This window comes from Nicotiana attenuata, unplaced genomic scaffold (genome assembly GCF_001879085.1).
Source record: "Nicotiana attenuata strain UT unplaced genomic scaffold, NIATTr2, whole genome shotgun sequence".
Lineage (NCBI taxonomy): Eukaryota > Viridiplantae > Streptophyta > Magnoliopsida > Solanales > Solanaceae > Nicotiana > Nicotiana attenuata.
In genome coordinates, this window is record NW_017670254.1 from 140,792 (window position 1) to 158,957 (window position 18,166).

Sequence of the window (18,166 nt, forward strand, 5' to 3'; positions counted from 1 at the left end):
GGGAAAACTACCCCTAGGTGATGTATTTGATATGTGCTACTTGTTGCGGGGGTTACGTACGCACGAGGTGACGAGAGTCCGTACGTAGCTAAATCCATGTTATTGTCCGGGTAGACTTAGGTTCACACCATGCTATAGTTGTACTATTTGAGCAGTCCCTTGCCTATTAAATTCCTTTATGTTACATTACGACTTGAGACTAGACTTGTGTAGAGCGATAGACTCGCTATTGTAGAGATTCGACGGGCTTTGTGATTAGCCGCGAATAATTTTATTCCTCTTACGAATTTCTCCCGCGTTATGCGTTCTCATCGAAAGGTTTCCTCAAAGCTCCTTATAACTCACATGTCCATTCGTGAGTGGGATCAAGTACCCGTCAAAGCTTCTTATTCTATTGGGATCGGGCCATTCGCCTCAGCAGGATAGATACATCTATGGTTCGTGCTGTTCGACCCTCGGCAGTGCACACATCTTATGGGATCAGGCCGTTCGCCTCGGTGGGATTATGTACCATACTCTCATGAGAGCGGGCTGTTCGCCTCGGCAATATAATAGATGTATCTATAGTTATATACCAGATTATGATGGGATCGGGCCGTACGCCTTGGCATTTTTATAAAATACTCCTATGGAATCGTGCGTATTATTTGTCAAAAAGCCAGTGTATCTGGGAGTTTTTCTGATTTGAATTATGACGACCACCTGGTGAAGACTATATATATATATATATATATATATATATATATATATATATATATATATATACACACACACACACACACACACACACACACACACACTCTGGTGGAAGAGGTAACTGCTAATCGAGAGTTTGAGTTTAATTGTTGAGAGAAGGATTGTACCACATATTTATACTTGTTTATCTCGTTTATTTACTCTGTCACATATCTGTTTACTTCTTACTATATCAGTCTTATTAGACCACTAGTAAGTGTCGATGTCGACCCCTCGTCACTACTTCTCTGGGGTTAGTCTAGATACTTACTGAGTACGCATTGATTTACGTACTCATGCTGCACTTGCTGCACTTATTCTGCAGGTATACATATATGTTTCTGTTGGTCCTTTGGGTGCAGAGACGCGGCTGTTGCGGGGACTTTACAGTAAGCTGCACTTCTTTGATATGATCCGCGGCATATAGAGTCTCCATTAGAGTTATTTATATTCCCCGTCTAACTTGTATTTCATATGGATGTTGTATTATTGTTGTACTCATTAATAGATGCTCATGCACTTGTGACACCGGATTTGGGGGTTCTTACTGGATTGTTCATTATTGTGGTTCGTGTAAATATTATCACTTACCCTGTAAATTCTATTTCATACTCTAATTAATGAAAATTATTATTTCAAATACTAAAAGGAGTAATTAAGTTAATCATTCACCATTGGCTTGTCTAACGGCGGTGTTAGGCGCCATCACAACCTTAGTGGATTTTTGGTTCGTGACAGCTACATTGTGCCAATTTTCTAATTCGTTCCCTTTTTGCTTCAGATAGTGCACATTCATCCCACATTGCCTCTGGATGAATCCTACACATAAAAATACCATGAATTAGCATAAATTATTACATTACACATCCGAAATTTACGAAACATGAGTAAAATGCGAGGCAATATGCATATAAATATACATACTTTAAATCGAATATCAACACCCCACACTTAAACTCTTGTTCGCCCTCGAGCAGTGGACTCTCAACTCCACCCCCACAACGTACACGTCAACTATGGAGGAGCAATTAAACCTTTCAGTCATACACTCTACCTTTGACTATGGTCAATACCGGCAATCAAGCATGAACTTACGAAATTCACATTCTTCCCTTTTTAAACATGCCCAAATATACACATTCAATTCAACCAATTCAAACAACATATCCATAACCACCCTACCTCGACAGTCAACTTATTACCAATAAGCATCCTTGTGAGCACGTAATTTTTGCCCTATATGAATTATTCCTAAAAATTCAAACAAAATGATTTCTTTCATTATTTTGCAATTTTGTGAATTTTTGTGTTATTTTCTGTTGATTGTTTGCATTTTATTTGTGCACTTTAATTCATATGAAAATATAAAAAAAATAATACACTTGGCATTTGTTTAGGATTTAATCTCACATTTTTAGGATTATTTAGCAGTTAATGTGTTTTTAAAAAAAATAAAGAAAATAACAAAAATGGTTCTTTTTGCATTTATAGTATTAATTTGTCTTAGCTTGCATTTAAACTAGGAGTTAGTGTAGTTGGAAATTAGGAAATATAATTTTTAGTCAATTTGGGTTTTGAGTTTTAATTTAGCATTTAGTAAAATCAAAAAATAATAAAAATACAAAATGAAAACAAAACAAAAGAAATAAAAGAAAACAAATAAAAAGGCTGCCTTAATAGAGACTCACGAATTGGGCCACCTTTAACGTCTGGCCCAAACCAAACACACCCCATCCAGCCCAAATCCCCGACCCAGTCCGGTTCAGAGACCATCGAAACGACGCCGTTTCCCAAGTGTTGATCACAGCCATTGATTCTTTTGATCCAACGGATGAGAACTGCCTAGGTTTGAAGTATTTAAATGTCGGATCCGACCTACCCCCCCTCCATCATCGTCTCCAAACCCTCAGAGCCTCTAACCTAACGCCGCCAGCCGAAAATAGTCGCCGGCGGCGGCCCGTCTCCAAACTCACCCAAAATCACACCACAGCACCTCCTCCCTCTCCTCATTCCCAATCTGGGATTAGTTTTCTTCGATTCCCATCCAAACCCCTCAAATCTTCGAAATACTAGTCACCGCCTCCGCTGCCTACGGCGGCGATGCTCCAAATCACCCTAAATTAACACCCCGACTTCCTCTCAACCCCCTCATTCCCATATCCCAACTCCGGTTTCCCTCGAATCCAGTCCCCCACCCCCTCCGAATCCTTCACTTTGAAGTTTTAAACCCCAAAACCCTTAATCCCTCCCCAAATCCCGCCCTAAAATTACCACCCCACAGTCCTCTTANTGGGCCCGGGGCTCGGGTTTTACCAACTTCGTGAATTTTAGTACTTTTCGAGTATTTTTGATTGGGTTATGTTTCTTTAACCCATATTTATGTATTCGTTGTGATTTTGACTAGATTCGATACGCGAGGAGGTCGATACGAAAGGAAAAGGCATTACGGACCATTCTACGGCCGGATAGAGGTGAGTAGTTGGTGTATATGATGGCCTGAGGGTTTGAAACCCCGACATATCACATTGTGACGCTATTGTAGGGCGTGACTCGCACCCATGGCAGGTGCGGGATTAGTTATGACTGGGGATTGAGACTTAGTCCATCCCGAACAAGAATATTTCTATATTGGCGACTGATACGCACCCTGTATCGAATATATCTGGGCTTACTGCCGTGTTTGGGGCCTTGTGCCGATCTGTAGCATCCTTAGAGGATGAACGTCATTGTGATAACATGCTTCGTATAATCATTGATCTCAGTCCTGTGTTTAATCACTGTTATAAAACGCTAAGTCACTTTTCCTAAAATTAAATATCTAAAGTATATTCTTCTTAATAAATTGGAAATTGCAAAATTAATTGGATCTGTTATGTGACTCATATGCATATTGTGGACTGAGTATGTATCGGGCTACACGCCGCAGCGAATGATATGATTATATTGCGCTTGGGCTGAAGGAGCCCCTCCGGAGTCTGTACACACCCCCAGTGAGCACCGTCGACGTTAAATGGATCGGGTTGTACGCCACAGCGTGTTCATGCACATTGCATTGCATCTTTACATCTTTACTTGACTATTATATTTGAAGTTGTTTGCTGTTGGTTCGTAGTAAGGTGTAGGACTGTTAGTGTTAGCTTTGCTTTGTGGTATTTCGTGGATTTCTTATCTTCAGACATTTTATATGCTTATTACTCACTGAGTCGGTAGTACTCACCCCTACTCCCTGCACCTTGTGTGCAGATTCAGGTGCACCGGAGGCTTAGCTGAGCAGTCTTTGTTTTCCAGAGCTTATCAGAGTTGTTGAGGTAGCTGCTTGACGTTCGCAGGACCTGACTACTCTTCCTATTTCAATTTTTATTCATATATACATTTTCAGACTTGAGTATTTTCGTTCAGTTATTATTATTCAGTTTGTTTTAGAGGCTCTAGACTCGTGACCCCAGATCTTTTGGGAGTGTTTTTATCAGACTTCGTATTTCTTAGTATTACTCTCGATAAATATTGGGTTATTATTCTAAAACTATTTTGTTCTCGTTAAATTGTCGGTTTTGAGGTTTACGATTGATTTGGGAACGACTGTGGTCAGGCTTGCCTAGCAACTGTGTTGGGCGCCATCACGACCGGGTTTGGGGTCGTGACATAGTTCTTCAAAAAAAACAAAAACAACAAAAAATCAAAAAAATCAAAAAAAAAAAATCGTTCCACTGAAAAGCTTTAGGTTAATTTCGATTTCTAGTCAATCAATCCACATCTTCTAGTTTACAAGCTGACGACTGAGGTTTTAGAGGTTTAAAAGACTGATTTCGAGTGATTTTGAGTCCAATTAAGCTAGTTTGAGTTAAATTTTGTTTGCTGGAAGTTTCAGAGGTGTTTCTGTGTTCATTTCAAGTTTATTTGGGTTTTTTGGTGCTGTTCTGGGTGATATATCAGTCCTGCTTGATTTTTGAACATTTCTGGACTTCTGGAATCAATCCTGGGCTGTTCGTTACTCAATATTGCTGGAAATTGTTTATTAATGTTGCTGCTCATTATTGTCTTAGCTGACCTCTTCTCCTCCATTTCTATTCTATTTCCAGGTATTTTCTCATGCTCAAGTGATGCTGAATATTACCTTCACCTGTAGACTACAAATTTGAAGTATAAATGATAAAGAAATGCATGCTTACACCTGAACTCTTACTGCTATGGCTTAGTTTAGAAATTTCATATGATTGATTCATTCGAACCAGAATTTCAGTTGTATTAATGAGACTGTAGACTGTATCTGGATTGTTATGGACTCAATATAGTTAGCACTTGCTTAGTTTAGTGTTATCTNGGACCTGGGTTATGATTTCTTCACACGGGCTGTTTTCAAGGCCCAAAATGGCTCTTCTGAATTCATTGAGTCCATGGACCCAAATGTAGTAATTCCTAAACATTGTTAACTAATTAGGACTCTTTCTTTTATTTTAGAGACAACTTAAGTAGAATAATTGTAGTTGCTTTAGATCAGCCTTTAAATAATAAATGAGATGAGCCTCGCCGAACAAAATGTGTAAATTGCGGGGCCCTCGATAAATGCTTATACTACAAATACTTAGACTTCGAGATGGGCCGTTTAGCAAATTTCACGGCCTTCTCCAAAGATAATAACGCAATAGTCTCTTTAGGCACGCAATTTAAATAATTTTACCTTCCTAAATACGGGTGCATATTTATGTGACCCAGATCCAAATCCCAACGAAGTCGAAATGTGTCAAAAATCGCGGGTGCATTTATGTGACGCGGTTCGAGACGTGTTTTCATGACGTTGCAATTCTCTTAAAATAATAATAATAAAAGCGGTTCAAAGTTAAAAGCACATAGATTAAAACATGTACTAAAATCAAACAAATAAGCCAAATATGATAGTTGAGCGACCGTGCTAGAACCACGGAACCCGGGAATGCCTAACACCTTCTCCTGGGTTAACAGAATTCCTTACTCGGATTTCTGGATCGCGGACTGTTAAACAGAGTCATAATTTTCTCGGTTCAGGATTCAACCGGTGACTTGGGACACCATTAATCTCCCAAGTGGCGACTCTGAAATCTTAATAATAAATCCCGTTCCGATTGTCCTTTAAGTGGAAAAACTCCTTCACACCCTGCGGGTGTAGTGAAAAAGGAGGTGTGACAGCTCTGGCGACTCTGCTGGGGACACAAACCCAGAACTTCGGTTCAGGGTTTAAGAATTCGAGCTTAGAATAATTGTTATGTTTGGCTTTATCTGATTTTCCTACATGTTTCCTACTAAATGTGCTAAATGCTTTACCGCTTTGATATTATCTGAACTGTATATACACTGTGCCGAAACCCTTCTCTTCTCACCTCCGGGATGTGCTCACTGGTGAAGACTCCCTATTCTGTTAGTGTCATACCTTAAAATAAGAAAGAGGCCGAACAAGTTACTAAGCCGGATGGCCTTTTGGTTCCCAGTACGTAGCCCCCTCCTCGACTCGAGTTGTTCGCTCGGGTACACAGTCTAGAACCTATACCCAGGTTTTGAACCTAGAATAACTTGACCTCATGCCGGATCCCTAGTAGGAACGCTTATCTGCATCACGTGCATTTTGACTTAGGGGACTCAACACAGGGGTTGGGTCCGTCTAGGACAGGTGTACTCGGAATAATGGACCATCCTGATACATCCTACTTGTGCATTTATCTGTTTGGATTCGCATGCTGACCGGCTTTGAATATCTGGGAAAAATTGAAAAACAAAAAGAGAAAAAGAGAAAATAGCAATGTAGAGAGTTAATTACCTATATTAGAAAAACCAATGTCCAAGTAGTGCCGAAATTCTGCCGGATTTTTGAGAAAAATGAAAGAAAAAAAAGAGAAGAAAAGTATTTTTAGTTTATTTTGTTTGCCAATGGAAAAGAAAAACACAAAGAGTTTTATTTTCAAATTAGTTTGTTTATTTGCCACTAAAAAAGAAAATATATATAAAAAAAAGAGTCTTGCTTTCAGAAATAGTGTATTTGCCAACAAAAAAACAAAAAGAGTTTAGTTTTCGAAAATAGTTAGTTTTATTTGCCCGAACTACGCCAGTTTGATTCCCACAGGGTGTGGGATACGTAGGCAACCCCCATCGGGTCCAACTTCCCTTTTGCAGAAGTAGCCAAAAAATAACAAAAGTTTTAGTTTTGTCATGAATAAGTCAGGTGAGGCCATTCTTGTCTAAAACAAGCCGCATGTCCCTAAAAAGGCGCCGGAAGGCTGTTTTTGCGAGAACAGCCACCTCGGGTCATTTTCAACGGTTAGCGGGCACAGCCTTAAAATCTTCTCCCCGAAGTGCTGAAAGGCCGTATCTGCAAGACCGGCTGTTTGTTTTAAATTGGAAATTTGAACAAAAATAGTGTCATTGTTTCCTTTTAGGTCAAAATAAGTGATTAAATCACCTTAATAAATGTGCAGGATGAGCACGATTCAAAATGAACCTTTTTCAATCATGCATAAAATCCCTTTGGAGTTGCGTCTGTGGTGGAACGACCTAGGAGGAGAAGGGCAAGATGAAGTCAAAAAATATTTGAAAGGGCTTACCGGTTTGTTGGAGATTGTGCCTCGGGGAGACATTATCAGAGCATTGGTCACATGCTGGGACCCGGCACACAACGTGTTCCATTTTTCAGACTTCGAACTTACCCCGACCTTAGAAGAAATAGCTGGCTACATCGGAAATGATGAGGTTCCTTTAAGACATAAGTACTTGGTTGCCCCGAGAACTGTAGCTGTGCACAGATTCTTAGACTCACTGAAGATAAGTAGGACGGTCCACAACGCAGATTTGGCGAACAACTTTTGTACTCCACACTTCATATACCACAGATATGGCCACATATGAGGGTTCAACAACCCGGAAAACAAGATATGTAGCAAAGGAAACCGCCAAAAATGGGAAGAACACAAACGTTTTGCTTTTATGGTGGCCTTTCTGGGGCTTTTGGTATTCTCGAGGAAAGATGGGAGCATTGACATAAAAATAGCCTGGGTCGTCAGCACTCTACTCACTCAAGCCAAAAGCACTCTTGCGCCCATCATATTAGCCGAAATCTTTCACGCTCTTACAGCCTGCAAAGCCGGAAGAGACTTCTTCGAAGGGTGCAATCTATTGTTGCAAATGTGGATGACCGAACACCTGTGCCATCGTCCTCAGTTCCTGAGTTATGGGTCCACAAAGAAAACATGTATAGAGGAGTTTTACACAAGGATTAAGGGGGTCAGCTTGCCCGAGGGATTCACGGGCTGGACATCATACTTTCGGTCCCTCACTGCTAGTCAAATAGAGTGGACATTTGGATGGTTGCCTGTTGATGAAATCATATATATGCCAGCAACGGGGCCGCACTTCCTTTTGATGGGTCTTAAGAGCATTCAGCCTTATGCTCCGTATCGGGTTTTAAGGCAACTCGGGAGATGCCAGATAGNGGCAGCCCAGGTACTGTTTTGATTATGAGTTCGTTTGGACCTGGGCCCGAGCCTAGGACTGGTCAGCCTTTCTGTGTATATCTAGGTTGTGGTGTCTCTACGTAGGCCATTTTCAAGGCCCAAAGTGGTTGAAGGTTGGAATGTATTGAGTTCATGGACCAAAATGTAGTAATCCTTAAATAATGTTAATTAATTAGGGTTTCTTCTTTATTTTAGAGATAAATTAAATAGAAAATCTAGTTTACTTTAAGATTGGTTTATAAATAATAAATGAGACGAGCCTCGCCAAATAAAACGTAAATTGTGGGGCCCTCATTCAATGCTTAACTAAAAATACTTAGGATTTGGGAGGCGCATTTTCACGACGTTGTAATTCTCTTTAAAATAATAATAAAAGCGGTTTAAAGTTAAAAAAAAAGGTACATAAGTTATAACATGTATTAAAATCAAATATTTAGCCATTTACAACAGTTTAAGCGACCGTGCTAGAATCACGGGATCCGGGGGTGCATAACACCTTCCCTCGGGTCAACAGAATTCCTTATTCAGAATTTCTGGTTCGCAGACTCCAAATGGGAAGTCGAAATTTTCCTCGATCTGGGATTCAAGTTAAACTGGTGACTTGGGACACCAAAAGCCAATCCTTTCCCAAGTGGCGACTCTAAAACTAAATAAATAATCCCATTTCGAATAATGTCACTTTAAATGGAAAAACTCCCTTATACATTATCCTTCGGGGTGGGTGTGTAAAAAAGGAGGTGTGACAGAGGTATTGGGAGACTTTGGGTGGTTTTGACTTTTGAACATGGTTTGGGGTAATTGGTTGTCTTTCATCTTGGTGTTGCTTTTGTTTTTAGCATAGGTGACAGTTTTCCATGGCTTTTGTGGATCATCTTCACTGGTGGTTGTATTTGGATTTCCTTGTGTTTGATTCGAAGTGGAAGGGGTTGTAAAGGTTGGGCAGTAATGAAGGTTATGCCCTAGACATCCACAATTTGTACATATCATAGAAGAATCTTCATAGTGGATTAATTGGGTGTGTGTTTCTAAAAGAATTTCAGATGGAAGGGATTTACCTAGTGGTGCTAAAATACAAAGTCTGGCGTAATGGCCTCTGGATGTATGTACTGTGCATATGTCAATTTTTATGAGTGTGCCAATGAAATCCGCTATTTTTTTTAGGATTTGTAAGTCATAGTATCCAGTGGGTAAAACCTGTAACAGGATCCACACATTTGCATAATTTGTGTGTGTTAGTGCTGGATTGAATTTGGGTTCTCATTGGCGTATGGAGAGGTATTGAGACCCTATGAACCAAGGTCCATTTTGGTATATTTTGTTGTAGTTTTCTATCTTTTGAAATTTGATAAGGTAGAAATCATATCCTAGATCTATTAATTATAGGGTTTCGTCAAGTTGCCAGAGTGAGTTTAGTTTAGTCTTAAGATTTGTGCAGGACATTTTTCTCCCCAGGAGTTTGATAATAATGGCTTGTTGCCAAAGACGGTATAGCCTTAGTTTGTCATTTGTGGATATAAGTATGATAAAGGATGTTTGGATGGGTTGGAGTTTTCATCATCTAGAGTTAGTTTTTTCAAGAATTCTGTTTCTAGGGTGGGGATGATTGGGGAGGAGGAGGGGAGAGAGTGTCACGAAAGCTAACCTTATTTGTGTTGGATGATTGAGTGTTGATTTCCACACCTTTGTTCATAGCTTCTTTAGGCTTATCAATGCTGCGATTCAGTTGATCCTTTTCTTATTTTGATAACTCGTTTTCAGATGCTTCCTTCGTGGAACGATTCCTTCTCTCAACTTTGCAACAATTGAAAAAGTTTTTTCCCAACCTTTTCAATCGTTTTTGCAACCAGACACAAGAAAACATCTTGTATAGTTCTTAGAAATTCTTCCGGGTTCCAGCATAGATTGCTAATTTTCTTTATTTATATTTAATGTTTTATTTTTGTGTTCTTTAGCGCATGCATCTTCCTTCTTATGTAAATGCAATTAACAACTTCTTCTGTATTTAAGCAAGGTTTTAGCTGAACCTTAGCTAATATAGGACTCGTTTAATTGGCACTCTACTTTGAATTGATTTGACAGAATATTGATAGTAAACAACTCATCACATTAGGAATTATGCTTAAAAAATAAGAAGGATGCTGAAAATGAAGTAAAGTTGTCTCCGTATGACTTATAGGTCCGTGGAAGCAGCCACTAATGCTTGCTTTAGGGTAGGCTGTCTACATCATACCCCTTGGGGTGCGGGCCTTTCCTCGGACCCTGTGTGAACATGGGATGGCATGTGCACCGGGCTGTCCTTTGCTGAAAAAGGGTAGCCCGGTGCACTAAGCTCTCGTTATGCGCGAGATTCGGGGAACGGCTGGACCACAACGGTCTATTGCATGCAGTTTTACCCTGCATTTTTGCAAGAGGCTATTTACACGGCTCGAATCCGAGACCAACCGGTCATATAGCAACAACTTTACCAATTACGTCAAGGCTCCCATTCTGCCCTTTGCTGAAAATGAAGAAGGAAAAAGAAAAAAGATGAAACATAATGATTCAGCACTCCCAAGTTTATTGAGGGTTCTTTAATTTTTCGTTAACTTCATATCTTAAATTGATGATTATTATTTATACCATTCTTCATGCTCTGAAAATTATGCAAGTAAATGTGTTAATAAAACAGGTATCAGTTACTTATAATAACGAATCTGTGCACTTACACAGACAACAGAGCAATTAATTTACACAAGGCAAGTTCACAAGCCAAAAATGCTTAATTACTTGGAACATTGAACAAAATTGTGACTAATTTTGGTTTGTCTAATCTAAATGGTACCAAAATTGCCTGTTTCACATCATAGACATTTGAAGCTGAAAGGCATACTGAAGTTGAACTTGAGACTCTAGCTCTTTTGACTTAGTTAAGTGTTAAAAGAGATTGGTCGGCCGACTAGCTTTCAGTGGCATCCCAAAATTTTGATAGATCCTGATTTCACCTCCCGAGGTTGCGGTCACAATAACCATGCCCCATGCTGTTGCTTGGACAGCGACATTTCCTTGATTATTGCTACCATCAAACCTGCTAGAAGAAGATATAGAAGGTGAATCGCCATCTCTGATCGATGGAGAACTCGATGAAAACGAGTCACTAGCACCAATTCCAGGATCTGTTGGAGAGTCTTGAGCTAAGTCCTCATCTTGACTACTTTGGATTTTCTCCACTGTACTGTTTTTCCTAGCCGGTAGAGGTGGTAAATGCCTCTTGCTATTTGCACCAGCCGAGTTGTCTTCCCTCGTAGGAGATCCATTGGTAGGATGTGGTGGTGGCGGGGAACGTTTTGAATGCCTTTTCGATTGTGTCTGATCTACAAGTGGTGGCTGATTTTTTATACTACCAGGCCACGGTATGGCAACTGAAACATCTTTACATTGGAAATACTCATAAGTTTGAACATTGATTAGACTTCTTGATTTGCTACTTGCAGTTTTAGGTTCTTCTCTTTTCCATATATAGACCTGAGAGTCTTCACTTGCACTTATGATATATTTCCCATCTTGACTGAATGAAGCTGAAATTTGACTGCTTGTATTCCGAAAACCTGAGGTTCAGCAAATAAATCCACAATTTATGAAATACGAAAGTAATTCAAGCTCTTCAAACGATTATATCTTTTAGAAAGTACCTCTAAATTTGTAGGTCATGTCTGATCCATCAAAAATCCTGATACGCGAATCAGCTGAAGTTACAAGCACTTCTGTTGAACTCCCTGGAGCAAACTGGACATGAACAAGTTCAGCTTTTAGATAGATCTCCTGCAATTCAAGATTGCAGCCTGAGAATAGTAAATTTAGAAAAGGGAAATACCTGAAAACCAGTGACCTTTTTGGCTAAGGACTTCTTCTTGGGTTCGAGTTCAATGTTTTCCTTCTGTTCCAGTTTGCATTCTAAATCACAAACGCGTTGAAAGTTAACAGTTGCATTCCTCTGAAAATTATCACTAGAATAAACGATTCTGTGTGATGATTTACTTACCAGAGGCACTGTACATGCGACAGCTTCCTTTATGTGAGCCAATTAAAGCGCCCTTTAGGTAAAGAAAAGCAAAATATCAGTGTTACTGTTTACCTCTAATATGACTAGAATTGCGGGGGAAGTGGTTTGGCATGTTTGAAACCAGTAAAAGTTTGGGCTGTAGCTACCTGGCCATCAGGAGTGTAGCAAGTAGCAGTAACCATTTCATGAAGATCTGTCCAGTCCACAACTTTCCTATCAGATACATTCCAAACTCGGACTTTTCCATCCAGTGAACCGCTGATGAAGTGATCGTCATCTACTGGATTGAAGTGTATGCATGTTACTGCCGCACAGAGATTCATCAGATGTCAAAACATGTGATGGTAATTTTAATATGGCCTTGATTGAGTAGCTACAATGTAGAAACATGGCATCTCACCATAATCGTTGTGCGCAAACATTTTCAAGCAGCTCTGAGTTTCAATATCCCATAGCCTCACTGTCTTGTCCATTGAAGATGAAAGAAGCAGCTGCATCAAAATTTCATTTATCATGTCATAGTAAACATGAAGAGGAGCCTTGGCATAACTGGTAAAGTTGTAGTCATGTGACCAGGAGGTCACGGGTCTTGCAGAAATGCAAGGTAAGGTTGCGTACAATAGATCCTTGTTGTCCAGCCCTTCCTCAGACTCCGCGTATAGCGGGAGCTTAGTGCACTGGGTTGCCCTTTCATATCATAGTTAACATCAAATTAGTAAACTGATTAAGTACATGAAAACTGACCTGAGATTTTGACCAAGAAAGGTCCAGGACATCGTCCTGATGACCGTTGAGACTGCATATTGGTTTTTCGGAGAGTGCAAAAACAGTTTCTGGTACATTTACATAGTCTGGAAGTGAGTTGCCCTTCTTCTTATTAGAAGTCTTCCCCTTCTTCTTATGTGTGATCACTGGCAGGGGCGGACGGTCTGAATTACTTCCAGCCGTTGGATGAACAGGTGTGTCACTAACAGAATTCGGATCATCTGATGGTTTTGTAGACATAACATCACATTCTTGTACTTCCCATACATGAATTACTCTGTCTTCTCCTGCAGTTGCTAAATAACGTGCATCCGCGCTGAATCTTATGGTCCATATGGATCCCTCATGAGCCTGAATTTCTTGACACAATTGCAAAGCTGTGAAATCTTTGTATATCTTTCCTTGTTGGCGGACTTTAATCCATTGTGAGGAATTCTTGTTTTGTTTCTGTTCCACTGGTGCAGGTTGTTCGAGTTCTTTATCATTTATTAATCCACTCATGCTATTTGCAACTCCTTTTATGTTCTTTAAAAGAGCAACTCCTGTTTTCTTGCTATATCTGAAACTCTTACTGAGATATGCATTTACATTTAGTTTCCTTTCATCGTTGGTTGAAACATTTGCGCGGCGCATCAGTTCCTTAACAACAGGAGAGTATCCTACAGATTTCTCAAATTCCTCCATTGAAAGTTGCTTTCCAGTTTGTAGATCACTGAGCTTATTCCACATTCCCTCTTCATTTGACTCTTTAACAATGAATTCTTTTCCAGTGTCAAGATTTTTTATCAAGAAAAATGAAGCAAATCCCAAATCAGCACATCCATTTTGCAATGTTGATGATGGCATATTCTCACTGCCATTTTGTGGTGGTGAAGATTTACTTGTGGTGCCCTTTTTGGGCGGCGCCATTACAGCAGAATTCGCGTATTGGCATATTCTTGTGGTTGGTGCCAAAACTCCTGAAAATGTCCTGGTGAGACGTTGTTTAGAAACGTCGCCAATTAGTTCTTCTTTCCTTTTCTTGGTAGTTACAGAGAAAAATTGTATGTCACCATCTGATCTCGACCTGAGCAGTAAAATTGGTGGCGAATTTGACGGCTCAGGCTCAGGCTCTGGCTCTGGCTCTGGCTCCTCCTGTTTTAGTTCTTCTTTAGAAGAAATATTATCAACTTTTGTTTTAGAATCTTTGCATGTATCAACTTTTCTTGAAATGGCTCGTATAACTTTTGCACTAGTCAACTTGAGGAGTTCTTTATTGCTTGTCAACCCCATTCCCTGGAGTAAGCGTTTTCGACGCTCTTTAACGTCTCCAGGCTCAGCCATCCACATGCCGTAATCTTCCATGACAATGGGAGGAGGATTGTTGATTGTTGTTTTCTCCATATTAAGGCCTCGAAAATTCTTAGAAGCCGAGGCCGAGAAAGAACGTCGACTGTCCTCAAACTCAACCTCATCATCTGATCCCGAGGACGCTAAGTCCTGGGGAACGGCCGAGGAAAGACGGTCAGAGGACTCGAAGAAGTGATCATCATCGTCATCTTCTCCGAGTCCATCCCAGTTAATAGTCAGCGTCCTGCGATACATTGTAGCACATTGCCAATTAGGAAAATCCAAAGGAGGATCAAATGAAAAACGGCATGTTTAGATGGGGATTTTTGGGTTGATTTTTGTTAATTTTTGTGTTGTTGTTTTGTTTGTTTGTTCGTCATAGAAATTACTAAGGAGAAGAGAGTGGAAGAGAGAAAAACAAGGAAAGTAAGACTGTTATGTTTGTGTATAGGAAATTGGATGGATTGTGAAGAGGGAAAGGAAATGGTCAATGGAGGGTCTCTTTTTATCTGTGTTCGTTAAGCTACTCATTAAGAAATAGTTTTTAGCATTAACTATAAAGAATAGTTTGACTAAGTATACTCTTCTCTCTTCTTTAAATGAGTAATTAATGACCAAGAATGGAACCGAAAAAAATAATTAATGTTTTTTTGATTTTATAATTTGACAAATATTATTGCTAAAGTGAAGAATAAAAAGTGTCGGAGGGAGTCTGTTTAAGTGAAAAAGAACGGGTGACAAGAGGTGGTTGTTCACATGGTCAATAGCCCCACTTACAATGTCAGGGTAGTAGGTTTGAGCCACCAAAGAAGCAAAAATCTCCAACAAAAGGGGAATCAAAGGAGAGGGGACAAAAAGAAAGTGAAAAAAAAACTAAAACAAAATGAATATCACTAGATAGCTTGGTCTAAACTGAAACAAACCAAATAACAAACCAACTGGCTATATTGAATCACTGAATAAAATTACAAACAACTCAAAATTGTAATGAAACCGTTAAAGGATAGCTGAAAGAAAACATAGAGATATGAAAGGACAGAAATACACCATAGAAGAAAGGGATGAGAAGCACAACTATACATATACCTAGGAGTTTCAAATGGACGGGTTGGGCAGATTTTGGGCGGGTCACCCAATTTTTCCTATAGATCGTGATGGCGCCCAACAATACCGCTAGGCAAGCCAACAACGAACTAACCACATGATTGTTTCTTTTAACAATTTAGAAATAGTTGATTTCTAATTAGTGAATAAATAAGAAATGAAAATTTAAATAAAAGAGAGACAAATAATTTAAGAGCAAATAAGATAAATAATACCCAAAAAAAATCATCATGTGTCTACTAGCTTAATTTTCAATACCTGGTGTCACAAGTATATGAGCTACTAGTAGAATATACAAAATAATACTACACTACTATCTAAAGTGAAATAGACAAAAAGCAAAAGCAAAAAAAAGACTCTGGGTGCTGCAGAACGGGCTCGGAAGGCAGCTCATCGAAAAGTCTCGAGGTAATCAGGAGTGCACGCCGGGATGATAACCAGATGCACCTACCTCAGATCCTGCACGGATAGTGCAAAAGTGTAGCGTGAGTACATAAACAATATGTACCCAGTAAGTATCTAGTCTAACCTCGAAGAAGTAGTGACGAGGGGTCGACTTCGACACTTACTATGGACTAACAGTAAAATATCGAAATTCTAAATAAGCATGGGCTATATAAAAGAATAACGAAACTCAATAATAAGAAATAAATAAATAAGCATGGGCTATATAAAAGAATAACGAAACTCAATAATAAGAAATAAATAAACAATCATTTCATCGATAGTAAGATCCCAAATTGATTTCCATCATTTAACCATTAAACCTCTCAAACCAATAAAACGATATCAAATATACTTGGGCTCCAAATATTATCACGCACGAATTATGCCGAGGACGTACGGCTGATAAGTAGGGATTTTAACCTATTATTTGCTCTCTTTTACTTGTGTTTTAGGCAAAAAATGCATGAAGATATTCCCGAAAACTAATGTAATGTGCTTGCATGCAACAATTGTTCAAAATGAGCCAAAGGAGCTATAATCAACTCATAAAGGGGTCAAAACTTGAACAAAAACCAAGACTGGGCCAAGAGATCTGAAATGCGAACCACAAAAATATTGTGCGGCCGAGAAAGCCACAACGCAGCCGCGATCAGAAATACGCGCTCCGCGAAAGAGAGATTCAGAGAGTTGCACTTTCAGGCTAAATGATAAGCGGGGACCGCACCAGAAATGTGCGGCCGGGGAAGTCACTACGCGGCCGCGATGGAAATTATGTGGACCGCGGTGCATGAAGTTCAGAGAGCTCACAACTTGAGCAAAGGAAAGAAGTGCGGTCAGCGTCAGAAATGTGCGGCCGCGAAAGTCTCCCCGAGGCCGCGATGGAAATTATGCGGTCCGCGAAACTCAGCTCAACCCAGATCTAGATTTGATAATGCGGACCGCGATCAGAATTACGCGCCCGCGAAAGTAAGAATGTGGCCGCGCTCAGAATTACGCGGCCGCAGAACCTCCGCAGTGGTATTTTTGTCCGAAAATTTCAGCTTAGTATAAATTGAACTTTTTGTCATTTTTAGGTTATATTACGTATTAGCGGAGCACCTGAGACGGCTGACTTTACTGCTTTTGAAAATTTTGTACTAGATTCGTCTTTTAACATTAGATTTTCATATTTTAATCTAGTACTATGAATTTTATCTTCTTTTCATCTTTAATTTATGTTATTTCCATAAGTAGCTAAACCCATAGCTAGAGTTGTGACCCAACCCTAGTGTCGGTATTTGATGGGTATTAAACTTTAGGGCTTGAATGTGTATGGGTTAGTGATACTTAGTCTAGTTCTTGCTAGAACTTTAGAATTAGTGGTTGCAAATACTGATTCATGCCTTTATGACTTAGTCTCTACTTGAGAAAGAGGGACTAAGCCTGGGAAAACTAGGCTAACAAGGAATTGGGGTGAACTCAAAAAATTGATAGCCCCAATTAAAGGGTTAAACATAGAGATAGTAATACCCGACTTGAGCTAATATCACTTGAATTGCATGAATACCCATTTGGCCTTGAGAAAGCCAAATTGGGAAAAATCACTCAAACTACCGAGAGGTATAGAGTGAGTACTTGGGTGTGATAGCTATATTACGACCCCAACTAATTACATGATTGCCCTAGATTCTTGCTACCCGTTAGATATCCACCTAGGTAGTAGTCACTACCCTAGTCCCTTTTAACCCTTGAAAATCAACAACAAAAACCTTATACTTAGTTTCAAATATTGCATTCAATAGAATAGCGTTAGAAGCAGAATCAAATCAAACATTTGATTAAGAGCAAAACCGCATCTAGACTTAGATATAAATCTAATTCCAAACAAATTAACTCCCTGTGGATCCGATCCCGACCTAGTTGGGTAAAACTGCATTGACCACCCTCGTTACTCAATAATAGTGCAGGCTTGGACCCGATCAATTTTTGGTGCCGTTGCCGGGGAGTTAGACGGTTTTAGCTATATATCTAAGTATTTGTGTGTTTTGTTTTTCTTTCCTTCTATTTTTCTAATTTGTTTGTGAATTGCTTTTAGGTATCAAATAGCTCTTAACAACGTAGCCCTCGGAAATTTGCCATTAGGGGAGGAGGTAGATAATGATCACGTAGATGAGATTCAACCCAAACCTCAAGTACAAAGGAGAGGTCGCCCACCTAATGACAACATCCCAAACCCTCCCCCACCTCCTCCAAGGGCAGCACACCGGGTGTTGCCCAACGAAGGCTATGCAAG

The 18,166-nt window shown here is 39.7% G+C and overlaps 1 protein-coding gene across 1 annotated transcript; it reads right to left on the reverse strand.

Moving 5' to 3' along the window:
• Positions 1 to 10,841: 10,841 nt before the first annotated feature.
• Positions 10,842 to 14,684, reverse strand: LOC109236754 (WD repeat-containing protein 44-like). Its single transcript, XM_019402970.1, has 7 exons — positions 12,994 to 14,684; positions 12,650 to 12,740; positions 12,396 to 12,553; positions 12,229 to 12,280; positions 12,061 to 12,140; positions 11,879 to 11,972; positions 10,842 to 11,794 (listed from the first exon to the last, which is right to left on the reverse strand). Exons 1-7 carry the CDS (start codon positions 14,596 to 14,598, stop codon positions 11,124 to 11,126), a joined length of 2,751 nt encoding a protein of 916 aa, XP_019258515.1. The 5' UTR covers positions 14,599 to 14,684; the 3' UTR covers positions 10,842 to 11,123.
• Between the last annotated feature and the right edge of the window lie 3,482 nt (positions 14,685 to 18,166).

Coding starts and splice junctions, on each gene's coding strand:
- LOC109236754 (XM_019402970.1), bottom strand. CDS start 14,598: ATGTATCGCAGGACGCTGACTATTAACTGGGATGGACTCGGAGAAGAT. Junction 12,141..12,228: donor TCGCATGTACAGTGCCTCTG/GTAAGTAAATCA, acceptor TTTGTGATTTAG/AATGCAAACTGGAACAGAAG. Junction 11,973..12,060: donor AAAAGGTCACTGGTTTTCAG/GTATTTCCCTTT, acceptor GTTCATGTCCAG/TTTGCTCCAGGGAGTTCAAC.